The sequence below is a fragment of the Podarcis muralis genome, chromosome 16 (assembly GCF_964188315.1).
Source record: "Podarcis muralis chromosome 16, rPodMur119.hap1.1, whole genome shotgun sequence".
In the NCBI taxonomy this organism is placed as follows: domain Eukaryota; kingdom Metazoa; phylum Chordata; class Lepidosauria; order Squamata; family Lacertidae; genus Podarcis; species Podarcis muralis.
The window spans coordinates 16,102,517-16,122,927 of record NC_135670.1 but is presented as its reverse complement, the minus strand read 5'-3'; the positions used below and the strand labels follow the sequence as shown (position 1 = coordinate 16,122,927).

Sequence of the window (20,411 nt, the reverse complement as noted above, 5' to 3'; positions counted from 1 at the left end):
AGATCTCTAGCGATGGAGAGTCCGCAATACTTTGAGTTCAGCAGTCTCCAACCTTCTCAGACCCAGAACCCATTTTTAGCCCAGACATACATTGGGAGACCCCACTTCTTAATTATTAGTATTTTTAAAAGTATTTGTATATTGCAGCTTTCCCCTCAATCTTCTGCCTGCTTGCTGTTTTGGACTACGACTCCCATAAGCCCCTGCCAGCAACTGGTTATCATGATTGTGCTGCTAGTGCAACCCAACTAGGTCTGTAGGTCATCCCAACCCACTAGTTGCAAAACAGGTGCCTTAGACAATGGTTCCCAAAGTGGATGGTACACCCCCTTTGTGGGGGGTGGGATTACTTGGGGGACTAAGAAACAAGCGAGTGGCAGAGGGTGCTGGAGGTGTAAATGACTATCAGACTGTGAAAAGCTGGTCTCACTGGAAATGTTTAGTTGGGGTTGGCAGTTATTTTAATTTGGGTATAACTGTAAACTGTTTACTATAGTTGCTATTATTATTGTTGTTGTTATTGGTTTCTATTGATTTATTGGTTTGTTTGTTACCTGTATAGTATATTCTGTTTGATTATAATGTTTGATTATATATGCTGTAAGCCACCCAGAATGGCTGGGCGGGATATAAATTAAATGATGATGATGATGATTTTGTTGTTGTTGTTGTTGAATTAAATGAACTACATAAATAGTTTCAACTGGATTTTGAATAACTATGCAATTAATAGCTGCTGCTTTGATTTTTATTGTGTTATGAACTTCCTTCGTGGGCTGTGCAAACTGCTATTCCGAAGGATGTTTTTAATGAGGGGGGCCCTCTGGGGATGAGTTTATGGAACCAAGGGGGAATGGACCAAAAATGTTTGGGAACCGCCGGCTTAATCCATCGCAGTTGTGCACCTTTATGGATCGTCCCAGCATCCAACCATCTTTTGCAATCTGAGCCCATTCTTTGTCTAATCTTGTTTACAGGAGGCACAGAGAATTCTCATCCTGCTGTTGCTCTCATTTCTTACCGCAAACGGATTTAGGCTGGGGCCTTCTTGCGTAAAAACCCCCTCACAATGGCACCCAACTATGGTAGTTGCACTCACTCAGAATCTCCTCTCTTCATTATTGGGGAACTTCCCAATAATTGGTTAACAATTAATGAGTGCAACTTGGGGTGGGGAGAGATGCCATTTGGGTTTTTGTGCGACAATAAGCTGTGCAATCCAAAAGAAAGGTACACACGCTTAGTTCTTTTGTGGGCGGTGCTTTTCTCTTGCGCCAAGTGTGGAGAGAGTCCTCTCTTTCTGGGGTTTTGGCCCACAGAGGATGCCTCCACCCTCTTGTGTCACATGAGAATCACAGGATAGTAGAATCGGAAGGGATCTTCTCATCTAGTCTGTGTCCCAGCCACAGCTGGAGAATCTGAGACAGAATGCAAGAAGCGTGAGGGAAGTCCCTCAAGAAAAATGGGTCGGCGGTTGACGAATAGAAAGGAGGGCCTTCCTTGTACGATGCAGGATTAATGGATGGAATTTGTTGCCCCAAGGTGTGTTGAAGTGTGGGTGGTTTAAAAGGGGGAGAGAAAAATGGATAGCGAGCAGGTCTAGGCTCCATGTTCAGAGGAAGCCTCCCTCAGAATACAGGGTGCCTTCATCCTCTCCCTGGAGGTATCTGCTTGCCATTGTTGGAGACAAGAGTTATGCAAGAACATCAGAGGAGGCCTGGAGCTGGATCAGGCTGAAGGCCCATTCTAGCCCAGCATCCTGTCCTCAAAATGCCTGACCAGATACCCACAACAGGAAGCCCATGAGCGGGACTCTCAGTGCAACAGCAACTCTCCTCAGGAGAATATCTGAAGAGAAAGGACGCGGTGCCCAGATATTTAGAATTTAGCACCCCTGGAAGCAGAGCTGAATGGAAAGTGGAAATCAGGCTCTGTGTAGGAGGAGAGAGAGTCAGCAGTGGCCGTCCCAGGCAGAAACCCAAGTCCACTTCTCTGACATACTGTGGGGGGAGGCATTCAGTTGTGGGTCTCCGCGCTGCACACCCACGAACAGTCGAGTCCCAACCAAATGTTTAAAGTGCTCAAACTGAGGAGGAACATTCAAAAGGGCCCCCCCCCCTTCTGACGCAGACGCCACGTTCCTCTGGAACACAGAACACTGAGGTATAAAGTGCGATAGCGGAGAAAACGCTCACCCAGGGGCTCTCAAAGGAGTCACCGCCCGAGGGAGGCAGAACGAAGGTCCCTCAGAGAAATCAAAGCCACAGAGCGCCGCCAGAGAGGGCTCCATCACTGCTCCTTGGGCCGCTCCACCTCGGGGACATTGCTTTGCAGAATGAGTGTCGTGCCGGAGGACCGGAGGAGGGCCATGGTGAAGGCAGCCACGAGTGCGAGGTTGCCCAGGAGGGCAGCTCCGAGGATGGCAAAAGTCTGGGTGAAGGTGGCCGCCGGGGCGTGAGCGCTCAGCCAGGCCCGGCGTGAATGCAAGTCCCATAAAACAGATTCCAGTTGGAAATGGGTGCCCACGACAGCACAGATGTGGAAGAGCTGGTGGCTGTGTCCTGTGGCGAGGGGAAGGGAGGTGGGGCAATAAGAGAAGATCAAGAGAGAGAAAATGGTTGTAACATAATAATAATAATAATAATAATAATAATAATAATAATAATAATAATAATAATTTTATTTATACCTTGCCCTCCCCGGCCAGAGCCAGGCTCAGGGCAGCTAACAACAATAAAATCACAGTAAAAACATAATGGGGGGAAAGAAAAAATTTAAAATACAGGTTAAAGTGCAATTTAAAATGCAGCCTCATTTTAAAAGTAGCCAATAAATCAAGACCATAAGGGGAGAGAAACATAAGGGTCAGACTGAGTCCAAACCGAAGGCCAGGCAGAACAGCTCTGTCTTGCAGGCCCTGTCAAGTCCCACAGGGCCCTAGTCTCTTGTGAGAAGAGCGTTCCACCAAATTGGGGCCAGTACTGAAAAGGCCCTGGCCCTAGTTGAGACCAATCTAACCACTTTGCGACCTGGGACCTTCAAAATGTCATTTGTGGACCTTAAGGTCCTCCGTGGGGACGAAGAAGAAGAACCGGGGCTGGATAAAGCCAATGGCCCATCCAGTCTGTTCTCACCGTGGCCATCCAGATGCCTTTATCAGTCAAGCCCAAGAGCACTCTCTCGTCCTGTGGTTTACAGCAAGTGGTATTCAGAAGCATTTCCTGCTTCTGACTTTGGACTTGATTAAGGTAAAGGTAAAGGATCCCTGGACAGTTAAGTCCAGTCAAAGGTGACTATGGGGTTGCGGCGCTCATCTCGCTTTCAGGCCGAGGGAGCCAGTGTTTGTCCACAGACAGGTTTCCGGGTCATGTGGGCAGCAGGACAAAACCGCTTCTGGCACAACCAGACACCGTGACAAAAACCAGAGCGCACGGAAATGGCGTTTACCTTTCCGCTGGAGCGGTACCTATTTATCTATTTGCACTGGTGTGCTTTCGAACTGCTAGGTTGGCAGGAGCTGGGACAGAGCAACCCCATTGCAGGGATTCAATTATCTCCACCCCGGCCCACCCCATCCCCCCTTCTCTTACCAATGTAATCAAAGCGCCCAGGGGCCAGGCGCTCCGGCAGGTGGGAAGCGAAGAGGAAGCCAGTGAGGGCTGCGAAAATAAGGTGGTAGAAGTAACCAGGGACGGAGTCATTCCAGGCACAGTCTTCGCCAAAGCAGAACAAGAGCTGAAAGGTAAGGAAGTGGTATGAGTCAGCCAGGAAGGCTGGCCCTGGAAGGGAGGAACAGCAACACCATGCCACAGGGCAAAGCCACCTGTTTTAGGGGACAGCATGAGGAGCAAAGCCACCTGCTTCCTGTGGCACCATGAGGAGAGGAAAGAAATGAAGGCAGGAATTTGCATCTGCATGGCACAGCAAGACTTGAGTGTGGGGAGGCTCACCCCAAAAACTATCAGGACTAATCTGGATTATTGGTATGCAATTGGGAAGGTAGGGGAAACTGCACATTCAGTCCTTAGAGGCCAAAGTAAAAAAATATATGAACGTAAGAACAGCCCTGCAGGATCAGGCCAGTGGCCCATCTAGTCCAGCATCCTGTTCTCACAGTGGCCAACCAGGGAACCCAGCAAACAGGAGCTGAGCATAAGAACCACACTCTCCCCTCCTGCAGTTCCAGCATCCGCTGTTCTGATGCATTATTGCCTCTGATTGGGAGGGCAGAGCCTAGCCCTTGTGGTTAGCAGCCATTGACAACCCTCTTCCAGCAGAGCCCCCCCCCCCCCCGTGGCTACATTGCCCCCACCGTCATCCTACCCTGTAGAACAATGGAATGTTGTCGAAGAGGAAAGGGTAAGCGAAGGCTGTAGTCCTCAAGATCTTGCACAAAGAAGGACACTCCAGTTCCAGGAATCTAGACCAGGAGAACAACGGGAGGGGGAGGGAAAGTTCCAATTAAAAGGTGGTGAAAACAGCCTATGAAGAAAAAAATGTCAGGGTAGGGTGGAGTAGCGGTTCTGGCGGTTCCCTCACTGCGAGAAGCCAAGTTACAGGGAACCAGGCAGAGGGCCTTCTCGGTAGTGGCACCCGCCCTGTGGAATGCCCTCCCACCAGGTGTCAAAGAAATAAACAATTATCTGACGTTTTGAAGACATCTGAAGGCAGCCTTTTTTAAGGAAGCTTTTAATGTTTAACAGACCACTGTATTTTAATATTTTGTTGGAAGCCTCCCAGAGTGGCTGGGGAAACCCAGCCAGATGGGCTGCGTATAAATAATAAATTATTATTATTATTATTATTATTATTATTATTAGCAGTTTTGAAACGGAGCATCTAGATTGGGCTTTAAAACAGCCCCTTGGCACTCCATCTACAACAACCTTGTAAGAGGGCAGCTACCCAGTTGGCACTGACCTCATGATGGGGGACTTTTCAGTGGTAGTTCTCCCAGTGACATAGCTAGCTACTCAGGCACCCGGGGCGGCGCACGCACCCTGCATCTGGGGGCAGGGCAAGCCGGCCATGAGGGTGGAGCAAGCTGCCCACGGGGCGGGGCAAACCAGAGCAAAGCATGCTGCGCGGAGCCTCCACAGGACACAAGTCCCACACTGCCGTTTCGGTCAGTGTGGAGTCTGCAGGCACCCAAGCCACTGGGCCCGCCTGCTCCCCCCCCCCCCCAGCTACCCGTCTGAGTTCCCCAGGTGCAGAATGTCCTTCCCAGCACGATGTGTCTGTCTCCATCACTCAGTGTGGCGTAGTTGCTGGAGTGTTGGACCAGCATCTGGGAAACCAGGGTTTGAATCCCCCTCTCCGCCATGAAGTTAATTGAGTGGTCTTGGGACAGTCACTCACTCTCAGCCTAGCCTACCTCACAGGGCAGTTGTTGTCGAGATTAAATGAAAGGGAGAACCATGAAAACCACCTTGAGCTCCGTGGGGGAAAAGGCAGAGGAGATATATATACACACTGAGTTGAATAGGATCCAAAATGCAGCAGTCTGATTGGTCCTAGAACAATAGGATCCAAAATGCAACAGTCTGATTGGTCCTAGGATTCAGAATGCAGCAGTCTGATTGGTCCTAGAACAATGCAGCAGTATGATTGGTCCACAGGAGCCTCCCAATCCAGCTCCAGGTGGAAGTGAATCCACAACCTGAATGGCCTACAGGAGAATCCTGGAATTAGCCAATCACATGCAGCCCATTGTGTAAATAATGTATATAAAGCAGATATTGCGGGGGAACTTCCATTCCTCCTCACCACTATGAGCTGAATAAAGAGCATGAAATCCACTCTCGACTCCGAGTATATTTCAATAAATAAATAACATTAAAAACTTCTCAAAACAGGACTGCCTTCAGAAACAATGAATGAATAAACATAACTTGCAGGAGGAATTTGAAAACATTCCTGTTTGCCTTGGCACTTGGTGGCTGAAAGATACCGTTCCTAGCAACCTCAAGATCAGCAGGCAGAAGGATGTTTTCAAATGTAATTGCTTGTAATGGTTTCATATTGTAATTGCTTTAAGAACATCTTGATCTGTTTTAGAAAGCTTTGGCTTTGTTTTTTAAATTGTGCATCTGTTTGCTACCTGGGGCTCCTTGAGAGGTGTAATTTTTTTAAAAATTTTTATTATTATTATTATTATTATTATTATTATTATTATTATTATTATTATTAATCTACATTCTGAAGATAGGCATTGATTAAGAAAATGGAGGCCTGCAGCCAGGCAGCAAACTCAGGGCCAGGACAATTTAGGCTGCCACTTAACCTAGAAGTAAACCCCACTGAAGTCAATGGGGCTCACTTCTGAGCAGACGTGTGTAGGAGTCTTCCATAAACCTCAGTGCGTTTGCACAGGAGTAAGCTCTGGGACCTCTGCGGTCATAGAGCCATTGAATTGTAGATTTGGAAGAAACCCATGGTCACCTAGTCCAACCCCCTGCAATTGTGTGAGCCAAAAGGCCCTCTTAGCCACAAACTCGCTGGAGGAATCCTAACCCCAGCACTTTCAGTCCTAGAACTCCACCCTCACCTGAAATCAGGGTGGATGGGTGGTTGCACTTCTGTAGCTCAGATATGAGGCCAGGGACTTGTAATGTCCACCTTAATGGACCCTTGCCCCAGGCTTCTTTCACCTGGTGATTTATTGTTTATTTATTTTGCATTCTTTCCTTCTTTTTTAACAGCAAAGGGACCCCCCATCCCAGGTATATGGTTGGTGGTAGGACAGGACATCTCCATTTTCACTTGTTTTCTTCCCACCCACCCCAACCTGCCACAAATCCCTCCTGTCATATAACCGGTAACTTCTGTGTTTTTAAATCTACATACAAAAGTATTTGCGGTTGAAGGTTACTTAATGATCTGGTGGCAGGTGAATCTACAGACATCCTGCGAGGATGATTTAGCAAAGTTCTTGGTTTGAGCTGAAGTGGTTTTGGGGAAAGAGTGACGCTTTTTAACTCATATTTGCTAGCAAACATCAACTGCTTAGTTTCACTCCCTGTTTGATTTTTGACAAAGTTCTGAATTATAGAAAGCGCTGGATCTGAAGCCATAGTTGGCCCATGGTTGCCTTGCTGGCAATAAGATCTTTAAAATAAACTGAGCTCCAAAATGCAGCCTTTTTTGAAATCTGATATGCCACAACTTCACATCTGTGCAAGATACACTGTTTTCATTTCAGCTCTGACCTCGGCACGGCACAAAAGCCTTACCCAGTGCTTTTTTTTCTCTGGGGGCACCCAAGGCTATGAAATAACAGCACCTTCTCCCCACCCCCCATCCCCACAAATGTTAAAAGTGTGGCAATAACAGTACAAACTTCATGGTGAGGAACGTCTCCTTTTTCCTTAAAAAAATAAAATAAAAGCACTGGCCTTACTTACCGGGAGTAACAAGACAGGCTGGTGCATATAAAGGAATTCAGGGCCGCCAGAGGGACAAAGCAGTGGTGCAAAGGGCCATCTACCCAGACGTCAGGCATTGCGTAGGCTCCGTATGTGATAGCGCAGCCTATAATAAACAGAGAAGAAACTTGCGCAACCTCTGTTGGAAAATTCAAGACAGATTAAAGAGAGTCTTTCCAAATGCAGTACACAGTTAACCTACGGAACTCCCTCCCACCAGTGACTTGAAGGCTGCCTCACCCAAACTGTAGAGGCTGAGCGCTCCGTAGTCCAAGAAGTAGCAGATGTGCCTGGCATGGGTGGACATGGTGCTGAACGTGTGGGCACAGCTGGAGGTGAAGGGGTAGAGGCACACCAGCACCATGTAGGCCAGGAAAGGCCAGCTGTAGGTGTCGCGCCAGAAGTCCAGGCTGTAGGAGAGCATCAGGAAGCGCCACAGAAAATACCTGCAAGGGGCAAAGGGCATCCAGGAGAAGGACAACGGGACAGAGGTTCCCAAACCTTTTCAGCCCATAGTCCCCTTGGTTCCATAAACACGTCCCCAGTGACCTTATCTAAAAAGCATTGTTCAGAATAGTAGTTTGCACAACCCAGTAAGGAAGGTAACAACACAATGAAATCCGAAACAGGAACAATTAAACTGCATCCTTTATTCAAAATCCAAGTGAAACTATTTAATCGGTTCAACAAAATTGATGAAGTTGATCCTGTGGTACCAGCTTTCCAAAGTCATTTACAGACCCTCCAAGCGTCCCTGTTTTCCAAGGACAGTCCTGGATTTACAAAAGCCATCCTGGTTTCTGATTCGATCCCGAATGTCCTGCTTTTCCTTAGGATGTCCCTATTTCCATCAGAGAAATGTTGGAAGGTATGGAGTTATGTGACCCGCAAGCCAAGGAGATAAGTAACTACACAGAACGCGGCTGAAAGACGCTGCAGACTTACCACGTCGGCAAAAAATGTGTCCAAATGTTGATGGTTTCGTTGTTCAGCTGAAAAGAGCTGAGGACGCAATCCAAGGCAGAGCTTTTGGGGTGACGGTAGCCAGAGATGATCCCATCTTCCCAGAAGATCTACAGGACAGGATTTGCCCAATGAGACACTTTTGAGTTGCCAAGACAGAAATTTAGCAGAAGTGAGGCCTGCATGAAAGGCTTTATTGAAGTGTCCCGTCACTACAACTCCACCTGCAGCAACAGACTCTCCTTAACTTTAGTTCTGTTAGTTCAGAGGTAGGGAACCTTTGGCCCTCCAGATGTTGCTGAACTACAACTCCCATCAGCCCTAGCAAGCATGGTCAATGTGGAAGGGTGATGGGAGTTGGAGTTCAGCAGCATTTGGAAGGTCAAAGGTCACCAGTGTGACCACAAGGACCCCCTTTGGCACCCACAAAAGGTTTCAGTAGATATCCCCTCAAAAATCCACAACTGCTTCTGTTTGCTCAGCCTCTCCTGCATTGAACATGTCCCCCTGTATAAGCTCACATTTCTTTGGGTGCCAAGAATGGATGCCCTCCCTCCCTTCCGTTCTGAACAGAGGAGAGGTACAAAGAGCTTGTCTCTAAGAGTGAAGGTGGCAGTGACTGCTGTAGGGGTCTTTCTCCCCGCTGTCGTCCTGCCTCTCTTTCTGCTCATTCAGATGTAGCAGCCATAATGCTACGGCCCCACGGCAGCCATTTTGTGTTATGCCACTCCTGCAGAGCAGCCATTTTGTGGCTGGCGCCCACGGCATACTCTCCAAATTCCTAATGGGCCCCACTGGCTCCAAAGACTCTCATTTTATATCTTCCCTATTTCACATTTTAACAAAACACCCCTGGCCAATAACGACCTTCTATCCCATTCCCAGAGTCTATAAGCAGAGAAACGATCCAAACAGGAGGCTTTCAACTTGTTAGGCTGCGTTCGCATGTAATGTGAAAATGCTTAGAGAGTTCATGCTCTTTTAAGCGCGACTTGGAACAGCCAGCCTTCAGAGGATCACCCTGTGGCAGAAATTCAACTGGTGCAGTTTCCTTGACTAACTAGCCTCCAAGGTGTGTTGATTTTAAGAGACTCTCCCAGAAAAAATCATGCGTAATGGGATTGGGTTGGGAGGAGATGGCCCCTACATTGTAAACACTGGAAGAATAATTTACTCACACGAGGTACTTGGTGGACCCTGAAGATCTGAGGCAGCTTTATTGTAAGCATTTCCAGTCACAGCGCACGGGATTCTCTTGGAGATGTGTTTTTAAAGGCAGCTCTGCTTGTGGGGAGAGATTTTGCCAAGTGGTCCTGGGCAGCTGCAGTCCACAACCCCCTTCCTCCAGGTAGCTCTGGAGATGGGGAAGGGGGTCAACATTTGTGTCCTAAAATGACAAAGGAAAAAGGAGGATGGGTCCGGGGGATATACGTATACAGGAGAGAGAGAGATAGAGAGATGTGAAAATTCACCCAAGGGGCAAAACAAAAGTGTTCAGAACCCAGGAGTTGCTGTCACCAAACATGGAGCTACAGAGTTTGTACAACTGAGGTCCTCCTAGCCCTTGGGTGGCAAATAATAACCTCACAATCAAATTTAACAATAAATAAATAAATGAAACATATATTTATACAATTGAAATATATATATAAAAATGTCCAGTAGCACCTTAGAGACCAACTAAGTTTGTTCTTGGTATAAGCTTTAGTGTGCTTGCACACTTCTTCAGATACACAGAATCAATTTTCAACTGCGTCAGACCAACATGGCTACCTACCTGAATATATTTATACACAACAACTTTAACCTTCCCCAACATAAAAATAAAAAAGGCTCTTTTGAACCTTCGGACCTCCTCCCCTCCCTCCATGGGTTCCATTAAAAAAAAATCTTTTTTCTTTTTTCTCCTGCATCTTTTACCATTATCTATCTATTATATAATCATAGTTACCAAAATTCATTTCACATTACAAGTGTCATTGTATCCCTGTCAATGATTTTAACTGTCTACAGTGGTCTTTTAAGTATATTAAGAAGTTGTTGATAATCAATAAATAAAACAAATCGACATCATAAAATTAATAAACAGTCACAAATAAAACAGGGAGCAGAAGCAGAAATAGAATCATTAGAATCGTCGGGTTGGAAGGGACCCCCAAGGGTAATCCAGTCCAACCCCCTGCATTGCACAGCTAAAGGATCCCTGACAGGTGGCCACCCACCCTCTGTTTAAAAACCTCCAACGAAGCCCACCGCCTTCCGAGGGAGTCCCTTTCACTGGTGAACAGCTTATATAAAGTGCCGTTGCCATCAAGGGGCAGAGAATTGTGTCCAGACCTGTCAATCTGAATGCAAAAACGGCAGCAGCCTGATGCACCTCAGAAGGGGGGGGGGATGATTCCAGAAGGCTGTGGGACCCCCTTCCCCTTCAGCTCCAGGCAGTGGCGTAGCATGGGTTGTCAGCACCCGGGGCAAGGCAAGTAATTTGCGCCCCCTAACCCGTGGATTTGCGCCCCCTAACCCGTGGATTTGCGCCCCCTAACCTGTGGATTTGCCCTAACCCCAGATGTTGCGCCCGGTGCGGCCGGCCCCCCCTGCACCCCCCACGCTACGCCACTGGCTCCAGGGTCTGCCAAACTCACTGTGCCAGGGGATCACCTAGAGGCCTTCCAGCTGTTCCTATTTTCTGGCAATTCAGCACCTGGGAGAGCTTCAAAACTACTTCTTAGGCATTATCTTGCTGCAAGCTCTAAAACAGCCCAGTAAAGCAGGCCAGCAACACGACCCCCCAGCCAGCAAACGCCAGAAAGGCGAGCCCAGGGGAATAGTTGTTTACGAGGTCATGGCGGAGACCAAGGGTTCTCTGAGGGTTTCCTGATTCACAGAACAGGAACACTGATATATTTCTCTCCCTTGCAGACAATTTGTCTAGTTTAGAGATATTTTGGTCAGGGTTTGCTGCTGGGTGTGTCAGTCTTCGTCCCCCATTCAGCGCAATGGCCAGAAGCTTCTGAAGTGTGTGTTCATGTGTTAGGTCGCAATGCCCCACAACAGAGTCCTTAACTCATCATTTTCTAAGCTTCATAAAACTTTTCAAGTCACATTGGATCTGTTTCTCCTTTATTGTGCGACCGCTGCAGATCACACACATGCAGAAACAGAGGTCACCCAGTGGTTGATGGAGCATTCGAACTCTGGTCTCCAAGGTCACACTCTGAAAAGCCTTCGTCTATTTTTCTGTCCATCCAAAGAAAGGGATGCTTGGCAGGGTGGGAGATTTCTCATAACTCTTAACTTCACTACAGCACGCTCTCTAAAAACAACAACAACAAAAACCCCCCAACAACCACCAGCAAATACATTTGCAGTGTTGCACTCCACCCCAATCTCTGAGCAGGGCGAGATTCCAGGGGTTCCAGGCAGCTTCGTGTTGTTTCCTTTTGGTAATGAGGCACAGCAGAGACTGTGGTGTCTTTATGCTATATAGTTTATTTACACATACATACAACCTGAGCCTACGATGGAGGGGTTCACAGTATTATCACCCCCCAAAAGGGGCTTGTTTCTCCCATAGCTACAGCCCTGGATTCAAACAAAAATCAAACATTGCTTTGCCTCCCAGTTTGCTGCTTTCCCCCTAGGCACACATCACCCCAACTTTCAACTCTCGCTATGCCTTTCTAACTCCCTGTGAGTTGAGGGATTTGCCATCTCACACAGAAGCTCTTTCCTTTTGCTCCCTTTAATGACCCATCATCCAGGAGCTACCCTGGCTTAAATTTTGACTCTTGCTGGATCCAGGGATTAGCAGGGTCTCAGCGTACAGCCTACCTCCCCACCCCAGCTAATCACAATAGCAAGACTAAAACTCTAACAGGTGGACACTTCTGGTAAAGACCCATTTTTCCTGCTGGGAAAACCTGCCAGAACAGCAATATCTTTGACTGTTTCCTGAAAGTGTGGGGTGCTGTTCCACAGGACAGGGGTAGAAGTTTGGAACTTGCAAGAGAGACTCTCTGGCAGACTGCAGTGATCTATTGTGTGCAGAAGGGGGTAGCATCCAAAATAGGGTTGTTGACAGGGGCAGGATGTCCTGGTCTGATCACACCAGCAACAAAACAGCTTCTGGTCCATTTCCAGGCCCAATTCTGTGTATGAGCTTCAATTTTTGACACCCTAACAGCATGGAATTGGTTGGTTTTACTGCTTTTATCTCTGCTGCGGCACAATTTAGACAGGAAATGCATTTATACCATATTGTGCTTTAAACTCTGTCATGTGTGTGCCCCCCTGGAGAAGCTCAGAGTTATGGGGAGGCGGAGAAATATTGGAAATAAATAACTGAAGCCAGATGCATAATGCAGGAACACACCATAAAACCACAAGATGTGATAAAACAGAGACAGGCTCATCAGATGATTATTTAGTCATAGTACTTGAGTTGTTGCACAAAGGCCTCCTAGCGACTTACAGTCTGTTTAAAAACATGAACATCAATGCATTATAATGCTGACACATGCAGTTCAGAAAAATATATACAAAACATCACTCTTTTCATCTGCCATAGCAGCAGGAAGTTTTGGCCACCCACAAACAGCATAGGACACAGAGTCACAGCATACATTTAAATCCCAAATAATTATGGGAACTGAAGTTTGTTGAGGGTACTAAGAATTGTAGGTCTGTGAGGGGAACTACAGTTCCCAGGATTCTCTGGGGCGAAATCATGCACTTTCAATGTGTGGCTCTGCCTAAAAGCATCATCATTGAAGTCTACCAAAAATCTGGCAGGTGGGGTGGGGTGGGGAAAGTTTTTTTATCTGGCTCTGAAAATATGCCAGTGAACGCCCAAGGCTTACCTTGCTAGCAGAGAGCAGACACTCCAAGTGTTCCTATTTTCCAGGGATGTCCCTGATTTAGAGAAGCCGTTCCAGTTTCTGACTGGATCCCAGAATGTCCTGCTTTTCCTTAGGACGTCCCTATTTTCATTAGAGACATGTTGGAGGGTATGGAGTTATCCAACCCCTGAGCCATCTGAAGGCAATCCTGTATAGGGAAGGGTTTTTTTTTTTAAAAAAAAAGGTTTAATGTTCTATTGTGTTTTTATATATTTTGGAAGCTGCCCAGATTGCTGGGGCAATCCAATAAGATGTGTGGGGTATAAATAGTAAAATTATCATTATGGAATGGGACGTCCCTATTTTCATTGGAGAAATGTTGGAGGGTTATGGGAGAGCATTCCACAGATGGGGAGGGGCCCCTGAAAAGGCCCTCTCCCTTGCCATCCCCTTCCAGGCCTCCCTCAAAAATTGGACCCAGTGATAAAACAGAAAAATCAGACAGAAAAACAATAGGCATCTGCTAAAACAAAAGCCTGCTGGTTTGTTTTTTAAAAAAGCTTGAGCCAGCAGAGAACAGCAAGAGAAGAACGCAACCAACCTCATGAGGCAAGGAGTTCCACAGTTCTGGTCCATGTAAAGCGCTGACCATCTCTATTTTGACAATGAGAGGGGGGGGAGAGGAGTGGGACATGGGAGTTGTCCCCCAGTTCTCCCTCCAGAATCTTTTTCCTTTCAACCAAGGAGAGCTTTCATTCACAGGGGTGGGGGAAGAAATCTCTCCCCCCCCCATTTCCCCCCAAACTAGAAATCAAGTTCTCTTTTGTTCCTTCGCACAAGGCCACCATTGACAGCTGAAGGCCCTCTGAGTCACATGGTTGACCACAGAGGAGTCAAGGCAAAACGATGAAGGCTTTCGGCAGGGATGGAAATAAAAGATTAATTACTTCTTTGTAACCAACCCAGACAAAAAAGATTCTGAGGAAAAACCCGCCGGAAAGATGGGAGGGCACCCAAAGCTCAAAGGTCAGAAGAGGTTCCCACCCCCACCATCTCATTATCCATTTTTCCAGTTTGGCAAAATGTTGCATCCAATAAAAATCACCAGTTGTGCTTCCCCGTCACCCCATCATCCCAAACACTCCTCCTCTTCTTCCACCCCGGCCCTGCCTCTCTCCCTTCCTGCTTTCTGTCCTGTGTGTGCCAACCAGCACTGGGCTCCCTTCTTGCTGAAAAAGACCCAAGCCAAGGCTGAATTCTTGGGAGATAAAATCACCCTTTCCATCGTTCCACCAATAATTTTTTGAAGCGCGGTCTCGAAGGCGTGATGGGTTTGGGAGCTGGGAGCAGCAGGGGAAAATGAACATAAGGAGATCCTTGCTGGATCAGGCCAGTGGCTCACCTAGTCCAGCATCCTGTTCTCACAGTGGCCAACTAGATGCTTGTCTAGCAGGATTCGGGCACAAGAGCACTCTCCTTTCCTGTGGTTTCCAGCAACTGGGATTCAGAAGCACTACTGCCTCTGACTGTGGAGGCAGGGCAAAGCCATTGTGGCTGGCAGACACTGACAGCCGTGAATTTGTCCAGTCCAGCTGTCACTGCCTCCAGTGGCAGGGAGTTCCATAGTTTAACTATCTTCTCTGTCCTGAATCTTCCAACGTTCCAGTTCATTGGATTTCCACAAGTTCTATTGTTATGAGAGAGGGAGAAAACTTTTTTTTTCTATCCTTTTTCTCCCTGCCAAGCATAATTCTATAAACTTCTACCATGTCACCTCCTGCTTGCCTTTTCTCTATACTACAAAGTCCCAAAGGCTGCAACCATTCCTCACAAGAAGGGAGTCACTTCATCCCCTCAATCATTTTGATTGGCCATTTCTGAACCTTTTCCCAACTCTACAATATCCTTTTTGAGGTGAGGAGGCCAGAATTGCACACAATATTCCAAATGCGGTCACACCATAGATTTCTATAACGGCATTATGATACAGGCAAGTTTTGCTTTCAGTTCCTTTTCTAATGATCCCTAGCATGGAATCTGCCTTTTCTACAGCCGCGACACACTGGGTCAACATCTTCACTGAGCTGTCCAGTATGACCCCAAGGTCTCGTTCCTGGTCAGTCCCCACCAGTTCAGACCCCATGAGCGCATATGTGAAATTAAGATTGTTATTTTTGCCATAACATGCAACACTTCACAGTGAACATCATTTACCATTCACCTACTTTGGGGAGGTCCTTTTGGAGCTCTTCGCTGTGGGATATTGCAGTCAAATATAACTAGAAAGCTTAGGGCTAGTTAACGCATGAAGGGGTTAAGACCATGGAACTATATTCCTAGACTCAGGTCACACCGCTTTAGCTCCATTGAAGAAGGAAGTGAAGCTTCCTTTGTTTACTCTCTTGTACAATGTGAAGCTCACCAGGCAACGTGTATGAGCTTGACCGCTTCAAGCCCAGACCGCATGCTCAGAAGTATTTATTGGTATTTTGCAACCCAATAATTTTCTACCTGTGTTCTTATTGTTGCAGCATGGAATAGCGTATGAATGTGACCTTTGGAGTTTGTAAGTAAAGCATTTAAAATTACTAAATAGTCCAAAAGCAGCTGGAGACCCAAGTTTGGGAAACACTGGTTTAGGTAAAGCCCATCCAGACACGTAGAAGTGGCATGTGCTTTATTTTTGTTTACCTACTGTTGATTCCCCCTGCTTTACAAACCAGAAGTATATAAATTTTGTTAAATAAATAGTCCCCACTAGTAGTGCTCAAGGCCTGAGACCCCTCCCCACACATCACATCCAGTGGAGCCATGCACTTAAAGAACCCCAACAAAATTATCCCCAAGCCCTAACACCCCTGCGGAAAACATCAGTTGCTTTGAAACCCAACAATGAGCTTCATTTTTCTCCTGGATTTACCCAACACACGCATCTGCCACAGGCAAGGTTTTAAAGAGGTATTTGGCAATTAAAAACAAACAAACCTTGAAAAATATAATAAAGCCGGCTTTCTCAGGCAGCAAAAGCTTTTTTAGCGCTTAAGAGATTTTCCATATTCAAAAGCACTTAGCAGACATTAGCTAATTGAAGCCACCCGCCTTCCTTTGAAGAACAAAACAAATCCCCTTCCTCCAAGGTAATCATTGCAAATGATGCTGTGGGCTCCAAATTCTGCAAAGAGCCTGCTGGATCAGGCCAATGGCCCAGCTAATGCAGCATCCTTTTCTCACAGCAGCTAACAAGATGCTTGTAGGAAACTCGCAAGCAGGACCCAGGCAGAAGAGTCCTCTCCCCTCCGGCTTCCAGGCTTCAAGAAGCATTTCTGCCTCCAACTGTGGAAGCAGAGCACAGCCACTGTGGCTGCAAGCCGTTGATAGCCCTCTCCAGTGCTTCCCCCCCCCCTTAAAAAATGTTTAGGGGTACTCTCATTTTGACTCAAGAAAACCACCATTTTATAGTTCAAATCGGGGGAAATAAATATAGTGGTACCTCTGGTTATGAACTTTATTCGTTCCAGAGGTCCATTCTTAACCTGAAACCATTCTTAATCTGAGGTACTTTTAGTACCACTTTAGCTAATGGGGCCTCCCGCTGCCACCACACAATTTCTCTTCTCATCCTGAAGCAAAGTTCTTAACCCGAGGTACTATTTCTTGGTTAGCGGAGTCTGTAACCTGAAGTATCTGTAACTCGAGGTACCACCTGGACCATCATTTAAACAGAAACATAAGATAGTTGGTTAGAGCATTGTGTTGATAATGCCAAGGTTGCAAGGTTGGATAAAATTGGATGTCATTTTGAATCAAGATGGCAGAGGAAGCTATTTGCTTTCTTAGAATTCCACTGGGTATGAGGCTTCATGTGTGTGTGTTAGATGCAAATTTAGAAGTAATTACAGTGGTACCTTGGGTTAAGAACTTAATTCGTTCTGGAGGTCCGTTCTTAACCTGAAACTGTTCTTAACCTGAGGTACCACTTTAGCTAATGGGGCCTCCCACTGCCGCCACACAATTTCTGTTCTCATCCTGAGGTAAAGTTCTTAACCCGAGGTACTGCTTCCAGGTTAGCGGAGTCTGTAACCCGAAGTGTTTGTAACCCGAGGTACCACTGTACAGTAAATGGACAAAAGTACAAAGATTCACAAAACGTTTAGGGGTGTGCGTACCCCTGCACACCCCCAGGAAAAAAGCACTGGCCCTCTCCTCCACAAATGTGTCTAATCCTCTCCTAAAGCCACCTAGGACCCCCCACTCCCAGGTTTCAATCATCCAAGGGTCATCTAAATCCAACCCCTTGCGCAAATCTGCTTTTATAGCTGTCACCAATTCCATGTTCTCATGTCATACATGTCATACAAACACACACGGGTAAATGAAATACCCGGTGATCCTCAACAGCTGGTCCACAGCCCCAGATCCCCAAGTCTCCCATCTTCTCCTAGGAATCGCTGACGCTGCTAGCTGGCATTTGGGTGGGAGACACAAGGACCTCTTTTTCAATGGTAAAGGCAAGTCAACAGTTTTGCTTACCACAGTGCTTTTCATTCCTGCCATGCTGAGCTGGAAGCAAGTCGTCCTCCCACCCCAAGTTTCTAGTCCATGTTGAGGAAAGACAAAGGAAGCCTAATGGCTGCGCAGAGCAGAACACAAACCCACAAACATCCAACATGGATATTTCCCTCAGATGCTTACCTTGAGTTGACGCCAAGTCCCTCCTGAGTGATGGCACTGGCATTCTCCATACACACTGGCTTCTCATGCCTAGAAAATCTGATTTTTGACTCCAACCCTCACTTTCCTCTTCTTTATGAGATAAGGAGTGAAGGCTGGTTCTGGCAGTTCCCAAGCAGGGCATAGGGATGACGTACCACCCCTTATCATTTGTCCTCAGCATCTGGCCTTCAGGGCTGAACATGGAGATTCCATTTCCCTATCATTCATTTTTATTGCCTTTGTAGCCCATATTTTTCTCCCCTTTCTCAATTTAATCCCTACAACAACCCTGCGAGGTGAGGCTGAGAGGAATAGTGGCTGGTCCATGGTCGCCCATTGAGCTTTGTGGCTGAGTGGGTATTTGAACCCAGGTCTTCCAAGTCCTAGTCACTTCTCCACCCCTGGCTCTCGTGGGTGATAACTATCAACAGTTATCTGCTCCCCCGTGAGTTGTCCAACCCCCCACTTTAAAAAACCCCACTGCTAACATCACATTTAACTATACAGTTGTCTGAAATTGTGGATCAGTCACATAGATCAATCACACCATTGATTTATAAATTTCTGTCATGCCGTCCACTCCTCCACCCCCCATTATCTTTCTCCCCCCCAATCTAAAAAGCCCCCAATAGCCTTAGACTCTCCACGCAGGGGAACTGCTCCAACCCCATCCCATCTGATGGGATGACCAGAACAACACACACTAGTTTTGAAATTTTAATGCTAGAGGAATCACACCAGGGACACACAGCTAATGCACCAAAAAAGCTCGGAGAAATCCAAATTCGGTACCAGCAGTCAAAAAGGGCACAGTTAAGTCCTATTTCTAATTCCATTGGTCCACCTAAAAGGGATATTGAAAGTTTAGCAGCTGTGGGCAAGACATTATGGGGATGTAGGTTTCCTCTCTCCTGAGCTGGGCACAGCTGCACTGATTTGTAGAGTAAAAATCCCAATCTCCCTCTCCTCCCAAAAAGTCACACTATCTTCAAATTTATGCCCATTTTAGAGCTGGGTAAACTGAGGCTCTCTGCTAAGGAACCAGGCTGGTGCAGAGAAGATGGCTTGATCTCATCCTCCTTTTTCTCAACTCTGCCTGCTAAAGTCCTGCTTCCTGAGATAATGGCTGGCTACGCCAGGACCTTAAGACCAGAATCAGAATTGCAGAGAAGAAAGGGACCCCAGGGGTCATCTAGCCCAACCCCCTGCAATCACAGCTAATAAATCCCTGATAGACAGCCATCCAACCTCAGGCTGAGATCCACTGGGTCCAGAGTGCCAAGGCTGTGAGGACCAGGCACATCGATGCGCCCGGAAAGCTTTTCAGCTGCATCCTGAAAAACTTTTGACCAAGGCAAGCTCAAAAGTTAGTTTTTTTTAAAAATAACTCAACAGCTGGCACAGCAGGAAGGAAGGAAGGAAGGAAACCACCGCCCAGGCTAGAAGAATGAAAGGCAGGCGAGGAGGCCGAGGAGGCTGCCAGCTTGCAAGCAGTTACCTGCTCCAGAGAGGACGGACCCTGCGGGGCAGACCCCCCCAATGAACCGCTACCAGCACTCCATCTTGTCCGAGTTGCGGGGCCTGCAGCCCGGGCTCCAAGCAAGCTCAGTGTGTTTCTGTTTTTCCCCCCTTAGTTTTTACTCCCCCCGCCGTCTTCTTCCCTAAGCTACATTCCTTGCCAGTTCTGGTGGCGGAGTGCCAGGCCGCCCTCCCCGTTGGCTGGAGTTTATGGGCGGAAGGGGAAGAAATGGGCCTCTCTCTCTTCGCAGAAGCCACCACCATCAGGAGCCAGAAACGCAATAAAAGAGCCCTCATTATTCCTCCCTCCTAAAAGGCAGAAACCGAACGTGTCTTTTTAAACAGGGGATCTGCAGCTGGAGTGTGTGTGTGTGTGGGGGGGAGATGCGAGACACAGCAGGTTCCTTGAGGACATTCGTTTTTTGGGGTTAGGTTGTGGGGGGAGCGCATTTCGGGAGGTCCCAGAGTTACACAGCCGGAGCAAAGCCAGGTGTCAAGCTGAGAGCCTTTTGCACTTTCTGAAGTGACCCAAAATTTCTGCTTCCAGATTTTTGAATTTTGAGAGACAATTTCCAGTGAAATAAGGCGGGTGTTAACAGAGGACTGGAACTCTCCAATCCGAAATGTCTCATATTATATAATTGAAATCGTAATTACAAAGTTATTTTTATTACTCCTAGTGCAGTGGAGGTTTTCTTTGGACCACATAAGCAAGGCTGGGGGGGGGGAGGTCTTGTCATATTTTGGTGCTGCTAATGGAGAGGTTTGACTTCACCCCTGGAGGTGCACTCCACTGTCTGTCGAGGCACATGGATGCCAACAAGTTGTTTTGAACTGTTTTTAATGTGTGTTCTAATATTGCAACCCATCTCAGGGACTTAGGGTGAAGGGTGAGACTGGCTTCGCATTTCTGCCGTAGGGGCAATTAAGGATTTTTAAAGGGGTGGGAGAAGAA

At 47.1% G+C, this 20,411-nt stretch overlaps 1 protein-coding gene across 5 annotated transcripts; it reads right to left on the bottom strand.

The window, feature by feature from the left end:
- Positions 1–341: 341 nt before the first annotated feature.
- PAQR6 (progestin and adipoQ receptor family member 6) lies at positions 342–20,049 on the bottom strand. 5 transcript variants are annotated; one of them, XM_028710326.2, is made up of 8 exons: positions 19,437–20,049; positions 9,566–9,774; positions 8,370–8,497; positions 7,665–7,870; positions 7,404–7,530; positions 4,324–4,420; positions 3,591–3,735; positions 342–2,561 (listed from the first exon to the last, which is right to left on the bottom strand). In XM_028710326.2, exons 2-8 carry the CDS (start codon positions 9,614–9,616, stop codon positions 2,290–2,292), a joined length of 1,026 nt encoding a protein of 341 aa, XP_028566159.2. In that variant the 5' UTR covers positions 9,617–9,774; positions 19,437–20,049; the 3' UTR covers positions 342–2,289. The 5 variants fall into 5 exon arrangements, with proteins under 5 accessions (XP_028566159.2, XP_077776182.1, XP_077776181.1 ...); XM_077920056.1 differs by having other exon boundaries at positions 8,370–8,566; positions 19,437–20,048; XM_077920055.1 differs by lacking the exon at positions 19,437–20,049 and adding an exon at positions 19,187–19,309.
- Positions 20,050–20,411: the final 362 nt, after the last annotated feature.

Bases quoted from the DNA above. Each gene is read 5' to 3' on its own strand.
- PAQR6 (XM_077920053.1), bottom strand. From the start codon at position 9,058: ATGAGCAGAAAGAGAGGCAGGACGACAGCGGGGAGAAAGACCCCTACA. The intron at 4,421-7,403 runs GTAAGTAAGGCC...CTCCTGGTCTAG, and splicing joins AGCCTGTCTTGTTACTCCCG to ATTCCTGGAACTGGAGTGTC. The intron at 2,562-3,590 runs GTAAGAGAAGGG...CCCTCGCCACAG, and splicing joins TGGGCGCTTTGATTACATTG to GACACAGCCACCAGCTCTTC.